Source organism: Hippocampus zosterae, chromosome 2 (assembly GCF_025434085.1).
Source record: "Hippocampus zosterae strain Florida chromosome 2, ASM2543408v3, whole genome shotgun sequence".
NCBI lineage: Eukaryota > Metazoa > Chordata > Actinopteri > Syngnathiformes > Syngnathidae > Hippocampus > Hippocampus zosterae.
In genome coordinates this window covers 30,734,218-30,755,352 of record NC_067452.1, presented here as the reverse complement: position 1 = coordinate 30,755,352, position 21,135 = coordinate 30,734,218, and the positions used below count along the sequence as shown (strand labels likewise).

The window sequence follows — 21,135 nt, the reverse complement described above, 5'->3', positions numbered from 1 at the left end:
GTTCAGTCTGTCACTGCTTCATATTTGACCGTATGCATTTGTATTTGTATAGAGTGTTATCTGCTAATTCAATTACAAATTAAAAATTTGCATGTTTGTGAATATGTGTGTACACACAATTGCAAGAAAAAGTATACATGTGAACCCTTTGCAATTACCTACTTCGATTTCTGCATTTATTGGTCACAAAAAACAAAATGCAGTCATCTTAACTTAAACAAATACCACACAAACACTTTTCTTATTTTTATTGGCTACCATGTAAACATTCACAGCTTGTAAGGTAAGGGGAAAAAAGATACACCCTGAGGCTAAATCAGTCCTTATTTGGCAGCGTTGGACAGAGCTAAAGCTAGCATTCTTAACCACACAGCCAAGTATCACTTTTTTTTAATGTATTATTTTCAATATCTGTCTGTAGTGACTCCTCCCCAGGAATGACATCATGCAAAGCTATCACCATGTCATAAAAGGTGCTATGCAAGGATCTGCTTCAGTCAAAGCACTTCAGTCCTCCCAACAAATGGAGGCAACTCTGGCCTTTGTACAGAGAGAGCATTTGTGGGTCAGTCCAGAATTGGAGGACGTTTTACCTCTCACTTATCAAATTTGAAATAATCCACATACAAAGTACGGAAACATGTTGTTTCTGCGTACATTTACTTGTCCTGAGACCAAATATATACAAGGTACATAAATAAGAGAATGCTTAGTTTTAGAATTTCCAAATTAGTCTGGTGTACCCAATAAAATGCAAATTTTCTCTTGTACCCCTGCCCCCACCCCTATGATTAATTCTCAAATAAAAGTTTATTGAAACTTACATTTCATTTATTTATTTAAAATAAACATTGTCAATAATTATTCATGGACCATGTGTCCCACAACATGCACTCAAACCTGTGACCATAAGCTTTTTAGCCTGGTAGAAGAGGAAAGCAGAAAATCTGGAAGTGACATAATATGTTTTCTAAAATAATGGATAGAGCAAAGGTATGCCCTCGCTTCTATTTTTCACATTTTTATGAAATAGTTAACCTTGATTGAATGTTACACTCTTCCTAGCAACCCTGTTATACATATGATCAGGCGATTCTTTTAAATGTTTTCCTTCACTTATTTACAAAAGAAAATGTGTTCTCTTGGTCATCAGTCAGAGCTAAATAGCCATCCATTCATTTTCCTGCCCCCTTATCCTCCCTCACATGGATTGCGGGGCATGCTGTAGCGGAGCCTGTCCCAAAAGCCGGCTTTTTAGTCGACTGGTTTAGCGTGTCAGCCTCACAATGCAGAGGTGCAAGGTTCGATTCTCGTCCTGACCTTCCTGTGAGGCCTTTGCATGTTCTCCCCTGCCTGCGTGGGTTTTCTCCCACAAGCCAAAAACATGCATGACAGGTTAATGAACACTCATCCCTCGGTGTGAGTGGGGATGGTTGTTATTTATGTGTGCTCTGCGATTCGCTGGCAACTAGTAAAGGGTATACCCCGCTTTTTTGGGTCAAATTCTAATTCTATGGATTTTATTACGAAAAGCAGGAAAAATGTTCAGAAAATGTTTTGAATGACCCAAACAGTTTGTATTTTGGAAGAGATAGGTAAAACAGGGTATTTTATAATGGGAGAATCGATAGGAGACGGAATGAAAATGGCGGAATTAACGCTTCAGCATTTCCGAAGTAGACAATTCTGAAAAATGGCACATTGCGTTGATATTTTTTTCATTTTACAAACGTCCGGCAGGTGAAGAAGGATCGTCAGCACTCATTCGGTGTCGTCATCAGGATTATGACGTCATCCGGCCTTGTCCCGGAAATAGAGAAACATCAACAATCCTCAAGGCTGGGCGAAGTGTCAAGAGTAGCCAAGCAGCGAAGTAGCAAAGCCCAGTCAACGTAATAGTTATAAAAACATATATTTTAATACTGTATTAGCGCGTAGCATCACAGCCATGTCCTTGTTCGGTAAGATATTTGGCGGGGGAGGCAAAGGAGGGAAGGGACCGAGCCCACAGGAGGCGATCCAGAAACTCCGTGAAACCGAGGAAATGCTAACCAAGAAGCAGGAATTTTTGGAAAAAAAGATTGAACAAGAACTGCAAACTGCCAAGAAAAACGGCACGAAAAACAAAAGAGGCAAGTTATCCGCTCGCTTTTCTTACACCAGCATCTCCTCAATGTACTGTTTTAATAAACCTGCCTTTAATCGCTGCTGGGAGTTAGCATATTAGCCGAGTTGGCTAATATTACATAGCGGCCATCGTACTTGTTGGCAGCCTCACCTGCCGACCTATTGTCGGCCCTGGATTAATGAACATTCTGGCCCATCGTAGTCTATTTACCCTAGTTTTGCTTTAATCGGGATTATCGAAGTGAATGTATCTCCCATCACTGGGCATGTTTCTATTAAACGAGGCTACATACGTATGGTAGTCTTTAAGTTTAAACTACTAAACTGAGATATTAGAGACAACAGAAAAACGACAAAATACAAGCCAAAAAGACGAGTCGTGTTAGAACAAGGGTTAACGGGTGTTAGGTAACCGTGTCTAAAGTAAATGCGATGACTCATAAAATAATCAAAGTTCAACACTGATTTGCCTACTCAAATAAGTGGTTCACACCCTAAACGCGTTTACCTGCTCGTAGTTATGACATACTCTTAGTAGCAGGCATGAGAGGTGACTTGAAATACCTCAATTTGCCAGACCACAATCCCATTACCCATATCCCATATGGAATGGTTTCAGCTCCAGTATCAAGGTTCTATGTGCAGGTGCAACTATTGAAGTTTAAATGTTGGTATTGTGACATCACTAATTTGCGGACTATAGATTAGTCTTCTTCTTTTTTCTTTTCTTTTTGTAGTTTCAAGCACTGGTTTTCAAGTTTTGGAGGTCACATGTTTTTTCTGCTGGTCAGCATCTTTCCCTCAACATTCATCTTTCCCTCAACATTCTAGAGTTCTGCTTTCAAATCTCGGTGTGGGCCTTCATGTGTGGAGTTTGCCTGTTCTCCTTTATTGTGTTAGTTTTTTCCTCATACGTCAGCCTCCTTCCACATTACAAAAACATGCATGTTGAGTACATTGAAGATTCAAAATTGTCTAAGGGTGTGAATGTGGATGTAGCTGGTGATCTGTGTGTCTTGGAATTGACTAGGAAGCGGTCCAGGGTGTACAGTACCTCACCTCACCTTCAGTCATTCACCTTTGATAGGCTCCAGCTCACACACAACCCAAATGAGGACAAGCGCGATAGAAAACAAATGTATCTGTTTTCCTTGCCATGTTTATCGGAACACAGAAAGCAACAGAAAGCAACATAATGAAATGTGATAATAAAATTTGATTTTAACACTCTTGTTTCTTACTCTCAGGAGGGAACAACTTAAAACTATTATTAACTCCACAAGTGATGTTTAATTACACATGAATCACCCGAAACAGCTGATCACAGCTGTTAAAATAAAATAAAACTATTCACCTTTTGGCAATACGCGACTGAATATTGAAGAGAGAATATGAAATGTGTACACTACACACTTTTGTCATGTGGTAATAATTGTTCGTTCCCACTTTTTTAATGAAAGAAAAACCCACAAAAAAAGTCTGCACATGTATGGTTCCCTCACTTAATATTTTATTGCACAACCTATTAAGAGAGTCACTTACAATCAAACAGTTGATGTAACTCTCAGAGTGTCTCTACAATCGACAAGTATTTTGGTTCACTATTCTTGAGCAAATTTACTCCAACCTTCTCAGGTTCGAAGGCTGCCTTCTCTAGACACTCTTTGTTTCGGCCTCATTCTTTGGGATGTCTAATAGTATCTCAATATGGACTCTTCGAAACAATTAAATGGTTTCACTTTAGCCATTCTTGTTTGGTATAAGCTGCATGTTTGTGTCTTTATGCTGTTGGAAGACCCTTGACCTGCAAATGCGGTCAAGGTTTCTGACATTGAGAAACACATTTTGCTCCAGAATACTTGGATAGTGATAAGATTTATTGACATCACCCTGTGCTGATTTAGCAAAGCAGCCCCGGAATGTAATTGATGCTAGTTTTTGTTTCACAATAGGAACAGTTTTTTTTTCAGATGGAAAAACCAACAAATACGACATTCATCACTGAAACAACTTAGCCACAATGCTCATTGGACAATATTGTTGAAACAATTGTGGGTATAATCTTCAGGTTTGAGACACATTTTTGAACAATTGTTTGAACTCCAAAGTGTACCACTTTTGGGGCCTTTAATTTCCCCTGTACTTAATTGAATATTTGAGGCCTTTTGCCATCTTGCTCATATCCAACTGCTTCAACAAGAGCATGTACTATTTAGTTGTCTATTATACTGATCATTCCACACTTGATACAATTTTTTGCTCAGGCAAAAACGCATTTGTGCATCTGTCCTCCAATTATATTCTGTTGTCACATTTTAGCGCTGATGCGTTGTTCTCGTCCTCTCTCCTTTCTGCAGCGGCTCTGCAGGCCTTGAAAAGAAAGAAGCGCTACGAGAAGCAGCTGGGCCAGATCGATGGCACGTTGTCCACCATCGAGTTCCAGAGAGAAGCTCTGGAGAACGCTAACACCAACACTGAAGTGCTGAAGAACATGGGCTTTGCTGCCAAGGCCATGAAGTCTGCCCATGAAAACATGTAAGTGAGAGCTGCTGGCCACACATTTTCATTGAGTGATTGAATCGTTGATTGATGGAGAAAAGGAGTAACATAACAAAGTTTGTGTTCCCAAAAAGCTTCAGAGTCGGGTTGTAATCAATATATTTTTTCTTAAGAATTCTGTCTTGTTTTTGACTACCCTACTTTAAACTTAAGTACAGACAGTACTTAAGCTACGGATGTATGATACCACTTTTTTTCGGACCGATACCAAGTAACCAATACCACTAGTACTTTTGATGGATAAAGTTTATGTTGAGCCAATCTCAGATCATTCTAAAGCAAGAGTGTTTATTTATTTGAGAAAAAGGAAGAACAGTCACCTGCAGGGAAACCAATGAAATCCGTAACTTGATGTTCCACTGTGTATGTAATTTTATTTTAAAAGTAACTTAAATCAGGAAGACAAACAAGACGTTTCCATTTGCTTAACGTTACTGAGTAACATTGCAAAATCTACTAACATGTACTCATATGAAACTGAGTGGCCCAACCTGATTGTCCAAAATAAAATATTAAAGAAAAAATGTTCACAAGTCTATTGCGAGTTCACATGCATTTGTGCACATTGTTGTTTCAGGGACATTGACAAAGTGGATGACCTGATGCAGGACATAACTGAGCAGCAGGAGTTGGCCCAAGAAATCTCCGATGCCATCTCAAAACCTGTTGGCTTCGGAGAAGATCTGGATGAGGTGGGAATCACTCTCCGACGGCATAGCATTTGTGATTTAATTACACTTTGAATGGGATGCATTCAGAGAAACTGTGAATGCATTCTTTCTCTACAAGACAGTCACAGTCAGTCGATTTTAGCTATCCACTGTGTCCAGACATACAAAATGTATTTTAAATGGATGATCTCAAGAAGACAATTCTGAAAGTGGACCTAAGCTGCCCGTTGAAGAAAAAAAATCGGAATTGTGTTGCTCAATGCAGCATAAAATGTACTGATTGCTGGTGTCGCTTGTTGTCTTCGTCAGGATGAACTTCTTGCCGAGCTGGAGGAGCTGGAACAAGAAGAGCTGGATAATACTCTGCTGGATGTCGGCGCAGAGAACGTCCCCCTTCCCAACGTGCCTTCTACTTCATTACCTTCCAGACCTGGTAAGACCCAATCAAACGAGCTTCTTTTTATTGAACTCTGGGAAAGATGCTCTTTGAGACGAGTGATCTTGTACAACATTTTAAAAACACTGCAAGGGCAGAAAAATTCCAGCCTTCACTGCGAGCATCTTCTCAGACTTGATAAATCACATTCAGAAAACAGACAATAAAGTAACATATTTTAAAGATACAATTTCATTGTCTACTACCTTATCTTTCTCATGTAGTTTTAATTCTTAAATGTATTGTACTATTAATGACCAGTGTGGCCAAAGTACCTTCAATAAGTAATCTGATTACTGACTTTCGCAGCTTCTCGTGGACCGTTTGCGGACTTAAAAAAAGAAAAGAAAAAAATTCACACTTTTTTCACACTTTTGACTACTAGATTTTAAAAATAACTAAGTTGGATTAAAAATTACATTCTGCTGCTGCATACGGCAAATTTATGGATACATGTTAACAGACAGATCTTAATGGCGGACACAATAACACAATATGAGGCCTACGTACGGACATAAATAGTCATACTCGCAAAGCTAACATTGCACGGAATTTAGCAAAGTCTGCTAACTTAGCCATGCGTCTGATATTTCGGACAGAAAAGAGAGCTTGAACGCTCTGGTCATGGAGTGACGCCGCTTAACTGCTCAACCCTCCCTTTTCTAGTCGTCGGAGTAGGGGGGAGCAGCTGGCCTGTCATCATTAACTTCAAAGAGGCGCCTTGTGAACTCTCTAAGCAGCCAATATTATCATAGCCACTTACGAGTCCCCTCAAAAAAACAAAAGAAAAGCTCATTATGCTCTGTTAGATGTATTTGATCTGATCTGATAATCTTCTATTTCTCTCTTACCCAAGCAACAAAGAAAGAGGACGACGAGGATGACATGGGCGACCTGAAGCGCTGGGGGATGGAAGCCATATAAACACATCACGCAACGCATCTCGCTTACCTGTATCACAGACGGAGCTGAAAAGAGGAAGGAAGGCACGGATGGACTGCAAGGATGTTATTTTGTTTGTATTGGAAGAAATCACTTGAACTCAATTTAACACTCGTCCCCTCCCTAAGCCCCCACAAAAAAAGCTGAAATCTTGTCGTCTTTCCTTACCCGAGTCTTAGAATTTCCTCCAGTTTTTCACCTACAGGCTTGCCAATGGTGGCTCTGTCATATAGCAAAGTCACTCATATTTTATGAGAACCTGTCACTGAGAGTTCATTTCAGTGTGACATTGTGAAATGACTCGTATAAGCTGTCTGCATACTTTTACTTTTCATTTTCCCAGCTTGCGGATTGTAAAAGAGATGTTGCAGGGTGAAGTTATGATCTCTTCTCTGTTGAATTCAAACCCTAGTGTTTCACCCCAATCTATGTGCTTTGTCCTAAAACCACCCCTGCCTCCCCTCCTAAAATAATAATAATAATACCCACCTGTTCACCACCGAATGGTTAGTTATTTTCTGTAAATATCCAACACTTGTCTCCTTTTCTACGATGAAACTTTCTGCCGCCACGAGAAGCTCTGTTTCAGTTAAGTGAAGTATGCAACATAAACTGAGATGTCAGCAAACACAAGCATGACAAAGAGGAACAAGTTGAGAGCATTTCAACACTTTCACCCTGATTCTGGTTTTCTCAATATTACGGTCTATGTTTCAAAATGTTACGATGTTAGAATAATATGAATACCAACTATTGTCACATTTCAACTTCATCCACGAGGGGATAAAAAGATTGTCACTCTTTTGCATCGTTAACACTGGTTACATTTTGTTTTGAGTTCCAGAGTGTTTTAGAGTTTCAAATTCATGGTGTAGATTTCTTTACATTGTCAGGAAAAACACAATGAAAGTACAGATGGGTAAGCATGTATGCATTTCAATCTTTTATTTATCCAGATAAGAGTATTATTTGCAAATTCATTAAAAGAAGACATTTCTTGTATTTGTGTGACCTTTTATTTTTGACGAAATTGTAGTTTGGTTGTAGCTATGTGCCGTGGCCAAGTCACAACCGCTTTATTGTAGTTTTCAGAATTTCAACAGAGTTGCCCTGCCATGGTGGGCCTAATTTGAGGATCTTTTAATCATTTTATTTGAAAACTGAATTATGAAGGTAAAGGTACTGTCTGTCAGTTACTGATTTACCTATAGATGCATGGAAATGAAAAATAGACACTAAAATGTTTGTTTCGTGGCAGTTAGTTACAGTATAGCAGGTGTCACCAACATTTTTGAGGGTGAGAGCAACTTCATGTGTACCGATTGTGTGAAGGGCTACCAAATTGATACACGTCTGAAATAACATATTTGTCCAAAATACCTTCAATAATATGAGGATGGGTTATTTTTAATACTTGATGATTTAAATTGTCAGACTTCGATCGTGTTTCGAAATGTCTCACAGTACTGCCAATGTTTGCATTTTTAAATCATAATTTCTACTAGCAAATCACAATGTCCAGGCACTGGCGGGCTACTCAAGTGGTCTTCACGGGCTACCTGGTGCCCGCGGGCACCATGTTGGTGACCACTGCAGTATAGTATAGGGAAAAAAGGAAAATGCTTTTCGTATTTTTTGGTTACTTCCGCCAATAAGCAACGTCGCTTGAGAGTGGCGTCATCAAACACTGACGCATGCGCTTTCTGCCTCGCGCTGACGCAAGATACCTGCGGTGGAGAACCGATCGAGAAACAAAAGTAGTCCGTTTTAAGTCACCGGCCCATTCGCAAACATGTCCGGAGACGAGGTATGTAATTCCTGGCTTCCATGTCTTTCACACAATTGAAGTTATAGACCTTCTACGGTGCACTATGCGAGTTTGAGGGATCAGATAGAGGAGATGAGGATGACTTTGGGCCTCGGCACCCCTCCCCGTACGTTCTAGGTCTCACATGGTCGGTGCAGAGCTAACGGGGCAAGAACACAAAACCAACTCGGCGGTCTTCACTTTTTTGCAAGATCACACATAACACATTGAGATGAATGCCAACTTTCATAATGGCTTGTCAATATGGCTTGTCACAGCTGCTGGAAAACTGAAACCGAATGGAAATGTTCAGTCAGCTAGGTTAGCTAGCAATAGCATTAGCCTCAATATTGCACATCTTGAACAGCAAAATATATTTTTTCTCGTGTCGAATTGCTGACTCTGTTGTTACCAAATAAATACTGTGACTATTTGAAAGTAACGGAAGCGTGGATATCTGATCCTAGCAGACAAAGAAAAATACTGTGAGATTAAATTTAGAGAAACACGTAATTACGATAATAAAGTTGAAATCGTACGACGGCAGTGATAAAGTGTTTAAAACTATTGTTGTCATGTTAATAGAAACAAAATAGTAATTTGCACGTAATCCATACTGTTTCCAAAATAAAGTATCATTTGAACTATGAGTTATTTTGTGATCACTGTGTGATAAAAAAAACATGTTGTAATAATGTTTATGAAGTTGTTTTTTTAAGAACACACTTGTAACATATGGAGGAACAAGATTACAATTCTGAAAACCTGTTAATCGGCCACGTAATTTAAAAACATTTATATACCTAATGTGTACGATGGATAGTCCCTCCCACCCCCTACAGCCCAAATAAAAAATAAAACACGTGAAAAACCAGTAACAATTGTAAACAGGACAGCCACCTTATACTGGTTGCATATATGCTCATATATATCTATAGATATATTTATATTGAACTGTGTACAGCTCTCTTTATCTACATTTATTTTTGTGCTTGCAAACACTTTGTTTTTCTTCTTTCGACCCCCAAATTTGCTGCTGAAGACTGTAAATTTCCCCAGTGTGGGGACAAATAAAGGATATCTTAATTCTTAATAAAATAACCAATATTTTGGTTCCTTTACTATTACAAAAATAAATATATGAATTACAGGGATAACATTTGACTGTTACAATACATTGTTCTTTAGTATTTGCCTCATGTTGTAATGTGTTTTAAAAAATCAACAATCAATAAAAATATCGGCTGATTTTAAAAGCGATAATATAGGCCAATTAAATCACCAGGTCCATAATTATGTGATTACACAAGAATAAAATTGTAATAAATATTGAAGCAAATATTAGCATTAGCTCAAATTCCCACTTGTCTCCTTCAGATGATATTCGACCCCAACATGACCAAGAAAAAGAAGAAGAAGAAGAAGCCCTTCATGCTGGATGAGGAAGGAGAGGTTGGAGGAGAAGAGGTGAAAGAGATGGAAGTGAAGGAGGCAGAACCAGAGGCTGGTGAGGACAAGGACCTGGACATGGATGAAGATGACAGCAGAAAAAAAGGTGTCGTACAGGCACCTACTCCTGAAGTTTCAATATGAGTTGAATTCAGATTATTTAAGATTGTGTTACTATTTCCAGAAACATCTGATGATTTGAATGACCTGAACTTCTTCAACCAGAAGAAAAAGAAAAAGAAACCCAAAAAGGTGTTTGATAACGAAATTGAGGAGGGGATGAAAGTAAGCAATGTCTCTTTTTCCCTTTTTTCCATCAGTGTTTCAATTTAATCTTTTTTTTCCGAGTTTAAATGAGTTTTTCTTTTTTGTTCAAACCAGGAGCTTAAAATTGAAGGAGACCAGAGTGATGTTCTCGAGGAGGACAACCTGGACCTGATGCTCCCTGCCAAAAAGAAAAAGGCTAAAAAAGTTGACTTTGATGAAGGAGAGCCTCTTGAAAAGGATGACGGTAATTTGTTTATCAGTTCAAAACAATTCACTTCATGTTGATCATACACATCAGCAAGTCCACAGGGCCACCAAAATCTCGAAAGATTTGAATTTATTACCAATAAGCATCCATAGAAGGGCGAGTAACAAAAGTACATTACATTTATGTACATCTGTCTTTCTTTCTGGCTCTCTGTATGTATGTCTGTCTTTAAAGTTCGCACCAACAAGCCAATAGATTATGACCACTCGCACAAAATAACGAAATCCGACCCAAGAGTGATCGCTACAGATTTGTCTTTTTGTTTGGGCATGTCACAACTATTACTATACTGTATTCACTTGTCGCTTGATCTGAAAAAAAATGCACACCATTTTTTTTTTGCTTGTTTTTTTAACTCGACAAATAGTCACTTACACGCGTGGCTGTTAAGGTACGTCGTCAACATTCATTCACGCTGCTTCGTTGCCTTTTGCGTCAGTCAGCCTGCTCACCGTTGTGTGCGAGTTGGCTTTCGCTCCAACACACACACATAAACACTGGGGTGGGATGGGTTTTGAAACTCTTAAACAGTTTGACTTGCATGTGCCCCATCGGTTCATAGGCGCACACAACTTTGTCTCATTTATTAGTGAACCGCAGCAGTAGTGCTAATAATAGCCGTGTAGCACAAATGCTAGCCAGCGGAACCAGGTATACAAATGGGCTCACAGACCTTTCCGCGTCTACGTTGCTCTTTTCATTTCATGCTTGTTTAGGCACCATTCATTGTGCAGACATGCGTTACACCCACCAGGAACCGAAAGAGCCTGCCGACTGGCACCAGATATCCGTTTCGAGTGCCACAATGGACAGCGAGACCAGCACAATGAGTCTCACGGCCAACTTCAAAATAAACCTTACTCAACCACATCATATACGTGCTAGCGGCTAGCAGCGCCAGCGAGAGCTAGCAATTGCTTTTCAAAGGCAGTTTATTAGACGTAAATGACGGCACACTTTGATGCTGACCGCCTGACACGGTTGTCATTGCTGCTGATAACTCTTTAGCAAACCAAGCTTACTCAAATGTCAAATATGCTGTTTTTCACAGCGAAATCACTGCTGTTGTTGACGTCACTTCGCGGACAAGTTGCACGTTTATGAGCTCGTACGTTGCGGTACTTGTCATACAACACTGCAACACTCAGTAAAATACAAAATAGTTTTCACACCATCATATCTTACCTATTTATACAGCCTGTAATTTAAATAATCAAATAACGTGAGGTTAATGCTGTATAATCAAGTGCAACTGATGTATTGGTTCAAATTAAGTAAATCCATTTTTTTTCTGAATATTTTTTATTGTCGTTTGAACCTTTTACTATTGTATTACAATTATTTTCTTTTTTCACTTGTCTCTAACCCTACTTTTGTCTATTTGACTTGTAAAGCGTCCCGAGTACCGTAAATGGTGCCCTTTGAATGAACTGTGTAGTATTTTGTAGAATTTACCATATTTCTCATCTGCATTATTTATTAGAATGTAATAAGTCAATTGTTTTTGTGTGATGCTATCCAGCATTGGAAGATGATGAGGGGAAAAACAATGATGGCATTTCATTCAGCTCCACCACAGGACCAGCCTGGGCTGGCTCTGAAAGAGACTACACGTACGATGAGGTAACAACACACACCCCCACACAAATATCTGGTACAGCGATTTGGTATTTAGACCCTCGACATGAATATGTTTACACTGGAACTTCCAATTGTTTTTATTTCAAAACATTTTTTCTTCCCCAGAGGACAAATTGAAAGGTGTTCCAGAGCGAATCTCTTGCCATTATAAAACTTGTAACATTACCGACCATTTTTCATGTACCATTTGAATTTTCTCAGCTGTCTTACAACTGAAAAAAAATTATATCACTTAAGTCTTAATGCCCAGTGGCACTCGTTAGCATGTTGCCTGAGCTTCTGCTCCTGTTTGTGAATTTAATTTGTCATTTAATCTAGCGCTACAACTACTGCTTGAATAAATTAAATAATTTGTTTACAAAAAAAGTGAAACAAAATGTCCGCCACAAAAGTCTCATTGCAAAGCATATGTAACTAACGAACGGACACTGCATCCACAATCTCCAACCCAAGGTATCGTTGTTAGCTATCTTACAACCACTACTTAAGGGTACTTAGTAATGCCCCTACAAGTGGTCAAGAATAGACCCGGCTGCTGGTCCACTTTCAGTGTTGAACAATTAGAAACAACATAAACATCATCCACTAGCTGCTCAGTCTAAGAATGTGAATTAACACCCATTAATTCTCACACAACTGTAAAAAAGAAAATAAGAATGTATTGTGTGTCAATTGTCTCTCAGCTCCTGAACAGAGTTTTCAACATCATGAGGGAAAAGAACCCTGACATGGTGGCGGGAGAGAAGAGGAAGTTTGTGATGAAGCCCCCCCAGGTGGTGCGAGTGGGGACCAAAAAGACCTCCTTTGTTAACTTCACAGATATCTGCAAACTGTGAGCCTCCATACCGCCTAAATCTTACAGTGAACTGCCCGTGCGTCATCTTGTACAAATATCTCCAATGTATGTTTACGGTCATTTGACTGCAGGTTGCATCGTCAGCCGAAACATCTTCTCGCCTTCCTTTTGGCTGAGCTCGGAACAAGGTCGGGTCGACATTTGCACTGTTTATTTCACATGTATTTCCAGTTCAAGTGGTGAATGTACGCTAAAGGATAATGGTGTGACTTGCTTTTGTTTCCTTTCAGCGGTTCCATTGACGGTAATAACCAGCTTGTGATCAAAGGAAGATTCCAACAGAAACAGATTGAAAACGTCTTGAGAAGATATATCAGTAAGTAAAATTAGCACATCGCACATGGACCTAAACTGCGTAAATGAAAACATACAATCCCCTACGCCTGAACATTCGGAAATGCGAACAAACAAAAAGGAGCGTGAGCTAAAGTTTAGTTCAGAATAATTCCACCAAATCCATGATGTGCCCTGTGCACAATAGTATTCTGCATTGTATATTTTTAAAATCAGACGATTAACAGGTAATCTGTGTTTTTTTTCCTGCCAAAATCGCCCTAAAAAAATTAATATCAATTAAGCCCTTGTAAAAATCCATTTAAAAATTGCAACATAGAACACTATAGACTACAGGACTACAGGTAGGAACACCGCAGATTAATTTGTGAACCGACGAGGGATCACTGTGAACCACAACGAAAGCTACTGTAAATCTCTGCGTATGCTATATATTTAAGATCATTTCTGCAGCAGTTTAGCTTGTTTTTTAACAAATTGTATCTCCCATGAATGTTGGGTGTTGGTAAATAAGTAATTCCAGAAGACTGTTTTTCTAGTAAGCAATTGTCATGAACCAAGTATACAATGTTATGATTGTCGGGTGAAGTAGGCCATAGCTCAACTCCATTTATGTTCTCCACCGCCCCACCCCAACTCACAGAGGAGTATGTGACGTGCCACACATGTCGCTCCCCCGAGACCATCCTGCAGAAAGACACCCGCCTCTATTTCCTGCAGTGCGAGACGTGCCACTCGCGCTGCTCCGTCGCAAGCATCAAGACAGGTTTCCAGGCCGTGACGGGCAAGAGGGCGCAGCTCCGTGCCAAAGCAAACTGAAGGGCCATCGCGAATGGGTTTGCCTCCTCTCTTTTCCTGGCTTCCCCTCACTCCTCGTCAGAAGGGTCAAGGCTGCGTCAGGAAGCTTCCACTATTCTGAAAAGGACTTAATGCATTGAAGTGCAGGTGGATTGGGCTTGATCATGGTGTGCTGCCCCAAGTGGGCAGGAGACCGGATGTCTAACATCTACGTTGCCTAATGCGTTTGGATTATTTTGACCCTCTACATTTTTGCTGTAATTGTTGATTCCTGCAATAAAGTCTGATTTATCAAAAGTTGCATGTTCCCTGTTCTTTCCTCTCACAGTTTAACGCAGCAGTTGGTCCATATCCATGGTCTCAGTTGTAAAATGTTGTGTGTGTATTCAAAAGTGATGAGGTTATAGCATAACCACCATATTTGTGAAAGTAAGCAAAGGCATGATATGTTGTGGTTGTTAAGAGTTTCAAAAAATTGTTGGATTGGCGGACTATGAATTACTTTTGTGTTGCCTAAAATCCAAGGATCACCTACTGTAGTGGTTTGTATTAGTGGATGAACAAGACAAGACTGCTATTGTTCTACAAGTGTCCGTATCAACCATACTGCCAGACCTATGTGCATCATCATGTGAATCAGAATGTATGATTAATATTTATTTAATGACCTAGCTGAATTTTAGGTTAATGAAAATAGTCCAAATGAATTATTTTAGGTTTCCACAAGAGACTTTATCTTATGGGTTGATGAATATTTATCCTCAGGGGCTGCATTTGATTTTTAAAAATGACACATGGCCCAGATCAGGAAAATTTTTAAACTCAAATGCCAATGTAAACTACCGGTAGTTTATTTTGATGATAACATATTTTCATTGTTATGCAGCAAAGTGGTGAAGATATCACAATCCGCTGCTGAAAGAAGAATTAAATATACAGGTCATACTATAATATGCAAATTACTCATCAGAAAAAAGATTTGAAAGGCCAGATTGGATTTTGCAAATACTGGACGTATAAAGATGAGCCTTAAAGGTTTTCGAGCAAACTATATGCCCTCTCTATCCCAGCAGGATGCTCCCTCAAAATTCGCAATAATCTATTATTGATTGGCGACATACTGGCACCTTTTTTTCTACCGGAGGGCGGTGGTGTGTGGCGGCCCGGTGGGGCGCTGTGGATGCTCTGGGCTGCCACCCCGTTGGCCCCGCCCTCTGCACGCCCCTGTTCCATAATCTTGTATCTTGAAGGAAAACTGCAACTATTAAAAATTTGATTGTGACAATAGTACTCATAAGGCCATTTTTTATATATACAACGCTAATTCTGGATATACAGAGTTCAATCGAAGTTGCGTTTTAATGTGAAGTTTGGATGCAGGAAGTGATTTGCTGCTCTCGGATTGGATTGGGTTTGAGAAAAAGAATCTGACGTCATCGACCACATTTTTTTCTTTTTTTAATCGCCCGTTGTTTTTTTCCCCCCTTCAGCAGGGCTAACGAGCAGCGGTAAAAAACGTTCGCGAAAAGGGTTTCGACCGATTCAACATGCCTCGCGTTTATATAGGACGACTTGGCTACCATGTTCGCGAAAAGGACATACAGCGGTTTTTCGGCAGCTTTGGCAAACTATTGGAAGTGGATTTGAAAAACGGGTGAGAGTCTTGCTGTGACCGAGCTTGCTTCAACGTCAACCAAAATGTCCGAAGCGTTTCCTTCTTGTCAGCCACCGAGAGTCTTCTACTTATACTCGCGTTTGGCAAACAATATTAGCATAATTTGCATACATGGTTAAATTTAAATGCGTGGTTTGCACTGCCCGTATAGTCTACGACACGGTCAGTCAATTCTGGTAACTATAAACGGGACGTTTTAGTTCAACGCCGCATGGCCAATATGGCGCGTGGAGTTCGCTACAATGCTAACGTTAGCCTAACGCGTGGAAGGTCCCAGCAAACGTACTTTTTGGATTTGGTTGTTTTTGAGGTATGATGTCGTCACGTATTTCTGTCAACAGATACGGTTTCGTGGAGTTCGAGGACAACCGGGATGCCGACGATGCCGTGTACGAGCTGAACGGCAAGGATCTGTGCGGCGAGAGGGTGATCGTCGAACATGCCCGCGGGCCTCGGCGGGACCGGGATAGCTACGGTGGGGGTCACTGGGGTGATGGGCGCAGTAAGTGCAGTCTGTAACAACAATACCATCTTGACTCCTTCGCCTCGGTGGGAGGTGTGGATGTAGACTGCACACAGTATTTCTCGCTTCTCTGGTGCGAGCGAACGAAGACTTCACAGAAGGCCTCGTTTTATAACGTTATCCTCGAAGGTCCTTTGGATTCATGTGTGGAAGTTTGCTAATCTAATCAAACGAGAATGATAACTTTCACAGTTAGGATGGCGCTTTGGTTTCACGGTCCAACCATGGTTTCAAGTTTTTGTTTGATTGGTACAGTGGAACCCCAAAGCAGGGATGGCACTACTCAGTGAACCCACGTTATAACACCGTTCACCTCTCATGGCTTCGGTGTTTCACGGATTTGCTGATGTGCCGGATTTTTTTTTTAAGTCGGTGTTGAAAATACATTTCGTGACACACGGAGCTATCTCTGATGAAAATTTGTTGACCAGTGATATAAAATTCTAGGAATTTGCATGTAAGTATACATTTAATACATCTTAGAAAGAGACAGGCATTTTTCACAATATGAAAGATTTTCCAGGTGTTTTAATAACATGTTCATATTCAGGCTTGATATTGTTTTCACCCAAACAGCTCAGAAATATTTCCAAAAATATTTCTGCAGTCTATTTCTTGCCATGATTGAGTGCACCAGCGTTTATCACGCTGCAAATATTGCTTGGCCAATGGCGAATACGATTTTGTTTAAATCAGCAGCCAGTCGGCTGAATCTCACACTCATTCCTTTTGGCGCTTGGCTGTCTCCTATTCTTCATAAATTGGTAGCCAGTCTCGACTGCAGTCAGCTTTTTGATTCTTTGGTGGAACCAAGGTCCAGAGCGCCAACTAAAAGCATTCTGATGTGTGTCAGTGGCACGTGAGTACATCGCCAACACAAAATGACCCCCACCCACAATCAAAGAGAAATCACAGAGGACATTTTGGGATTTTTGAGGTTCCACTGTATTTGTCTGTCCATACAGAACTATTGTTTTAGTTTAGTTTTTGGGTGTTCGTCTCTTTTGTTGTCGTATGTGGTGGTCAGCCATACGAGCAGTTGATTTTATTTATACCTATTGTCTTCCTTTGGATCTTAAATGATAGAACTTGTGAGTTGTTGTGCCTCCCTGTCAAGTTGAAGCCACTCTTTGTCACACTTTGTTATACCTGTTTTGTGTCATTATTTGTTTGGGAGGGACAACAATTTGCGAGACGCGCCCAAGAAATGGTGAACCAAGACTTTTTATATGATCGTAGCAGTTATTATGGCCCATGAGAGAGGCTTATTAAAAAGTTTTCTGTGTGGATTTGCTTTCCAGATCTGTGTGCCTCACAATTAGTCACTGAAGTCACACCAGAATAATTTTTCAATGAATCATCTGTAGTAGACTAATATTCTCATGTGATGTGTATTTATTTTTTTTAAACATCTATTTTTATATTCAACATTAACAAAGTCCTTGATGTTTCAATTTGAAAGAGTCCAGTTGCGGGCTGAGGCTGAGAGTCCATTGAGGCTAAGATGACTGGCTGTCCTGTTTGGCCTTGGCTTTCACCTTTACAATGTGTGTGTGACCTTTGCCCCCCCCTTGATCCTTGGCTGACCTAACCGGAAGCCATGATGACATCAGCCTTTTGCCAATAGACCAGGGGTGATGGTGAGGATTGCCGTTGGTTTCTATGTTGACAGCAAACACATGCGGAGTGGCTCTCGTACTCAACTTGCAATCGTACAAATGTTGTGAGTAAAGTGTAAAACGAAACATTTATTACCTAACCTCAATCTTACCTTTAAATTTGGTAACGACCAGAACCTCCCATATGGATGCCTCCTGTGTGTCTTTGTTACAGGGTTTGGAGGTATTGAAAGAACATCACTGTCCTTTTTGTTGTTGTTTTTGTTTTATGCCACTAAGCCAAAATCCTGTACACCAGAGTAAGAAAGAAGCTTTGCATTGTCGGGGAAGGCTGCAGTGGTGTTCTTTGCAGCAGATCTCAACCACCAAATACACAAAGATCCAAACTTTGTAAAGCTCACGCAGTGGCTCCGAAGCCTTGTGATTAAGTTATGGTGCAAGGGTGACCCTGTTTTCATTACATGCACACTTAAATTATCCTCATATCAGGCAAGGCTCTATCACTACCATGACCAATTAATTTTTTGAAGCCACGGTGGTGTTTCTGACTATGTCCACATAATGTTGTTTTTAAAGGCAGCAGTTACGGCAGCCGGAGTCGCACAGGCAGGGACAAGTACGGCCCCCCAGTTCGTACAGAATATCGTCTGATTGTGGAAAACCTTTCAAGCCGTTGCAGTTGGCAGGACCTCAAGGTGCAACTTGAACCGTCGCTTTTCAGCTGTTTTTGTCAATGCCGTTGGCCTCACTCTCCAGTCTTTTCCAGGATTTTATGCGTCAGGCAGGTGAAGTCACTTACGCTGATGCCCACAAGGAGCGTGCCAATGAGGGGGTGATTGAGTTCCGCAGCCATTCAGATATGAAGCGTGCTATTGACAAGTTGGATGGGACGGACATCAATGGCAGAAAGATTCGTCTGGTGCCGGACCGGCCTCGCAAGCGAAGGTCCTACTCTGGCAGCCGTTCCAGGTGGGCACTGCTTCTCAGCTACTCTTTTGTTTTTAATGCAAAAATTGATTAATATATTTGAATGTATGTACTACCCATTGCAGATCTCGAAGCCGCCGTCGCTCCCGCAGCAGGAGCCGTAGGAGCAGAAGCTCCAGAAGTCGCTCCAGATCCAAATCTAGGTGAGAAAAGTCATATTTGGCGGTCCCGTAGATCTTGTGATGTCCAGAAAATCAAGAAGCCACAGCAAATAATGGACATGGAAAGTTCCAAAATATAATCTTTAACTGTAAGAAACATTAACTTTAATAAACTACTATGAAAATACTACAACCACAGGTCAAGTACTGCAAAGAACTTTATTTTCAAGGGGAAATAAAGTAAAAAACAAAACAATTACAATATGCCCCCCCCCCAACTACTCATCTGAACACGGGATTCTGATTAATATTGGATTTGTATGAACTAAACGGCAAAATCTACCCATTTTTATTCATCTTATTTTGGCACTTACTGTACCACGGCTAAGCCTGCGAACGTGACATGTCCAGACCCAGAAAACGGGTAAGCCAGAGTCGTTTCCTGAGCTACTGTAATGTAGGGACAAGTACAAGTACGCCCCCCCCCCCCCAGGTAAATACTGGTATATTTTACTGCGTAATTTATATTCCACAAACGAAAAACTATCATTGCAAACTGCAATAAGCTGTCACGATGGGTTGGTTTTGTGCCCTACTGACTCACAAAAGTGTGACATGATGGGGTGTGTAACTTTAGCATTCACAAATGTTCCCCCCACCCCTAAAACCAGCAATTTCCAGACTTATAGAATTTGTGTTGCGTTAAATTTTAAAACATTTAATGTTTATGTCCTGAAGAAAATCAGTGCAGTTGTAAACACCAGTAAGTATGTGTCACCTCAATCACCCTTTTGCGTTTTTTTTTTACCTTGCAGGTCCGGTTCGCGCAGCAACAAGAGATCTGCAAGGAAGTCTCGCTCCAAGTCTGGCGAGAGCAAGTCACGCTCTCGCAACCGCAAGTCCCGTTCGCGATCCAAGTCCAAATCCCGATCGCGATCTCCCGAGCACAAATCTAAGTCCCGCTCAAAGAGTCGTTCCAAGGTAAAGTCTGAGCGGGATTCCCGTTCTCCATCCAAGGAGAAGGCTGATGAGAAGTCCCGCAGTCGCTCGGCCTCCCCTGTAGAGAATGGAAACGATGAGCGCGAGGCCAAATCTGCATCCCGCTCTCCTTCCCCGCGAGAGGACGATCGCCGTTCCCCATCCAGAGAGAGGCGCTCAGCCTCCCGCTCAAGATCTCGTTCACGGTCCAGATCGGCATCTCAGGATTAGTACAGAATTCCCACCGAGTGCCAGTCCTTTGCTGTACATAACAAGCAGTGTTGACATTCTGGTGCCTGTTTCCCCGTTTGTCCACATTGCTTTTAAATCACTGTTTTTGTTGTTAGCCGCGGTAAAGATTCACTGCATCCAGATGGCTTCCAAATAGATGTGCAAAGTGACTTTCTTTTCATTTTCTGGGTTGTGCTTGTTGTATGCATTAGTCTTCTCCCCAAAACATGTACCGGTACTCTTTTCATGGAGAATGGGCAGTTTTCATTAGAACTGTTGACAAAGTCGATGTACTTAGTACAGCAGTGGTGCTCCAATCAATCCCGATTGACCGATTTCCATAAAAAAACTGATTGGCATATGTCAATGGGTGCCTTTCATTCACCATCAACAAAAAAACAGTCACCCCCCAGCTTGTACTTTCCAGCTTGCAACCAGCTCGAGACCAGCCTGTGTTTAGTATTGCTTCCCCCCCCCCCCCCCCCCCCCCTTTAACGTGCAGCCAATACATGGGATCGGAATTGGTATAATCTAAACTCGGTCAAGCATAATCGGTATCAGAATTGGGAGCATAAAACCCTGATTGTAACACCTCTAGTACAGTACACAGTGCTCTCGTCAGAATGACAGTCCAGTACTTCAGATATTTCAGAACTGAAGAGGAACGTGTAACATTACCTTTGAAGTTAAATACAGCAGAGTTTGGAAGGTCAACTTGCACTTAGACTCTCAATTTAGGAAAGAATTGTGTGCATTTTTTCCCTTTATACTGGCAACTCAATTCTATTGGTATTTTTTTTCTATCAGTGTATGTTTATTAAAGGTCTTAAACTCACATTGGTCTGTGAAGATTTAGTTTTCTGTCGGTATGACCCACATCCTGCTAATTATATAGTATAACAAGCA

The 21,135-nt window shown here is 40.8% G+C and overlaps 3 protein-coding genes and 1 long non-coding RNA gene across 6 annotated transcripts; 3 read left to right on the top strand and 1 right to left on the bottom strand.

The window, feature by feature from the left end:
* Positions 1 to 1,786: 1,786 nt before the first annotated feature.
* On the top strand, positions 1,787 to 7,737 carry LOC127594186 (charged multivesicular body protein 4b). Of its 2 annotated transcripts, none has more exons than XM_052056231.1 (5): positions 1,787 to 2,132; positions 4,485 to 4,662; positions 5,264 to 5,378; positions 5,667 to 5,790; positions 6,653 to 7,737. In XM_052056231.1, exons 1-5 carry the CDS (start codon positions 1,949 to 1,951, stop codon positions 6,715 to 6,717), a joined length of 666 nt encoding a protein of 221 aa, XP_051912191.1. In that variant the 5' UTR covers positions 1,787 to 1,948; the 3' UTR covers positions 6,718 to 7,737. The 2 variants fall into 2 exon arrangements, with proteins under 2 accessions (XP_051912191.1, XP_051912182.1); XM_052056222.1 differs by having other exon boundaries at positions 6,650 to 7,737.
* Positions 7,738 to 8,391: 654 nt separating this feature from the next.
* eif2s2 (eukaryotic translation initiation factor 2, subunit 2 beta) lies at positions 8,392 to 14,412 on the top strand. Its single transcript, XM_052058992.1, has 9 exons — positions 8,392 to 8,542; positions 9,920 to 10,097; positions 10,176 to 10,276; positions 10,373 to 10,502; positions 12,049 to 12,149; positions 12,851 to 12,999; positions 13,095 to 13,151; positions 13,254 to 13,339; positions 13,961 to 14,412. The coding sequence occupies exons 1-9, from the start codon at positions 8,528 to 8,530 to the stop codon at positions 14,134 to 14,136; spliced, it is 993 nt and encodes a 330-aa protein (XP_051914952.1). The 5' UTR covers positions 8,392 to 8,527; the 3' UTR covers positions 14,137 to 14,412.
* LOC127596474 (uncharacterized) lies at positions 14,321 to 15,580 on the bottom strand. Its single transcript, XR_007961486.1, has 2 exons — positions 15,452 to 15,580; positions 14,321 to 15,405 (listed from the first exon to the last, which is right to left on the bottom strand). It is a non-coding gene; the product is annotated as an uncharacterized LOC127596474 (long non-coding RNA).
* Positions 15,418 to 21,064, top strand: LOC127596472 (serine/arginine-rich splicing factor 6-like). Of its 2 annotated transcripts, none has more exons than XM_052058991.1 (6): positions 15,418 to 15,769; positions 16,132 to 16,265; positions 18,509 to 18,627; positions 18,699 to 18,901; positions 18,985 to 19,062; positions 19,836 to 21,064. In XM_052058991.1, the coding sequence occupies exons 1-6, from the start codon at positions 15,663 to 15,665 to the stop codon at positions 20,227 to 20,229; spliced, it is 1,035 nt and encodes a 344-aa protein (XP_051914951.1). In that variant the 5' UTR covers positions 15,418 to 15,662; the 3' UTR covers positions 20,230 to 21,064. The 2 variants fall into 2 exon arrangements, with proteins under 2 accessions (XP_051914951.1, XP_051914950.1); XM_052058990.1 differs by having other exon boundaries at positions 16,132 to 16,292.
* The last annotated feature ends 71 nt before the right edge of the window (positions 21,065 to 21,135 follow it).

Bases quoted from the DNA above. Each gene is read 5' to 3' on its own strand.
- LOC127596472 (XM_052058990.1), top strand. From the start codon at position 15,663: ATGCCTCGCGTTTATATAGGACGACTTGGCTACCATGTTCGCGAAAAG. The intron at 16,293-18,508 runs GTAAGTGCAGTC...TTGTTTTTAAAG, and splicing joins TCACTGGGGTGATGGGCGCA to GCAGCAGTTACGGCAGCCGG. The intron at 18,628-18,698 runs GTGCAACTTGAA...AGTCTTTTCCAG, and splicing joins GCAGTTGGCAGGACCTCAAG to GATTTTATGCGTCAGGCAGG.
- LOC127594186 (XM_052056222.1), top strand. From the start codon at position 1,949: ATGTCCTTGTTCGGTAAGATATTTGGCGGGGGAGGCAAAGGAGGGAAG. The intron at 2,133-4,484 runs GCAAGTTATCCG...TCCTTTCTGCAG, and splicing joins CGGCACGAAAAACAAAAGAG to CGGCTCTGCAGGCCTTGAAA. The intron at 4,663-5,263 runs GTAAGTGAGAGC...TTGTTGTTTCAG, and splicing joins AAGTCTGCCCATGAAAACAT to GGACATTGACAAAGTGGATG.
- eif2s2 (XM_052058992.1), top strand. The intron at 10,098-10,175 runs GTGTCGTACAGG...TACTATTTCCAG, and splicing joins AGATGACAGCAGAAAAAAAG to AAACATCTGATGATTTGAAT. The intron at 10,503-12,048 runs GTAATTTGTTTA...GATGCTATCCAG, and splicing joins GCCTCTTGAAAAGGATGACG to CATTGGAAGATGATGAGGGG.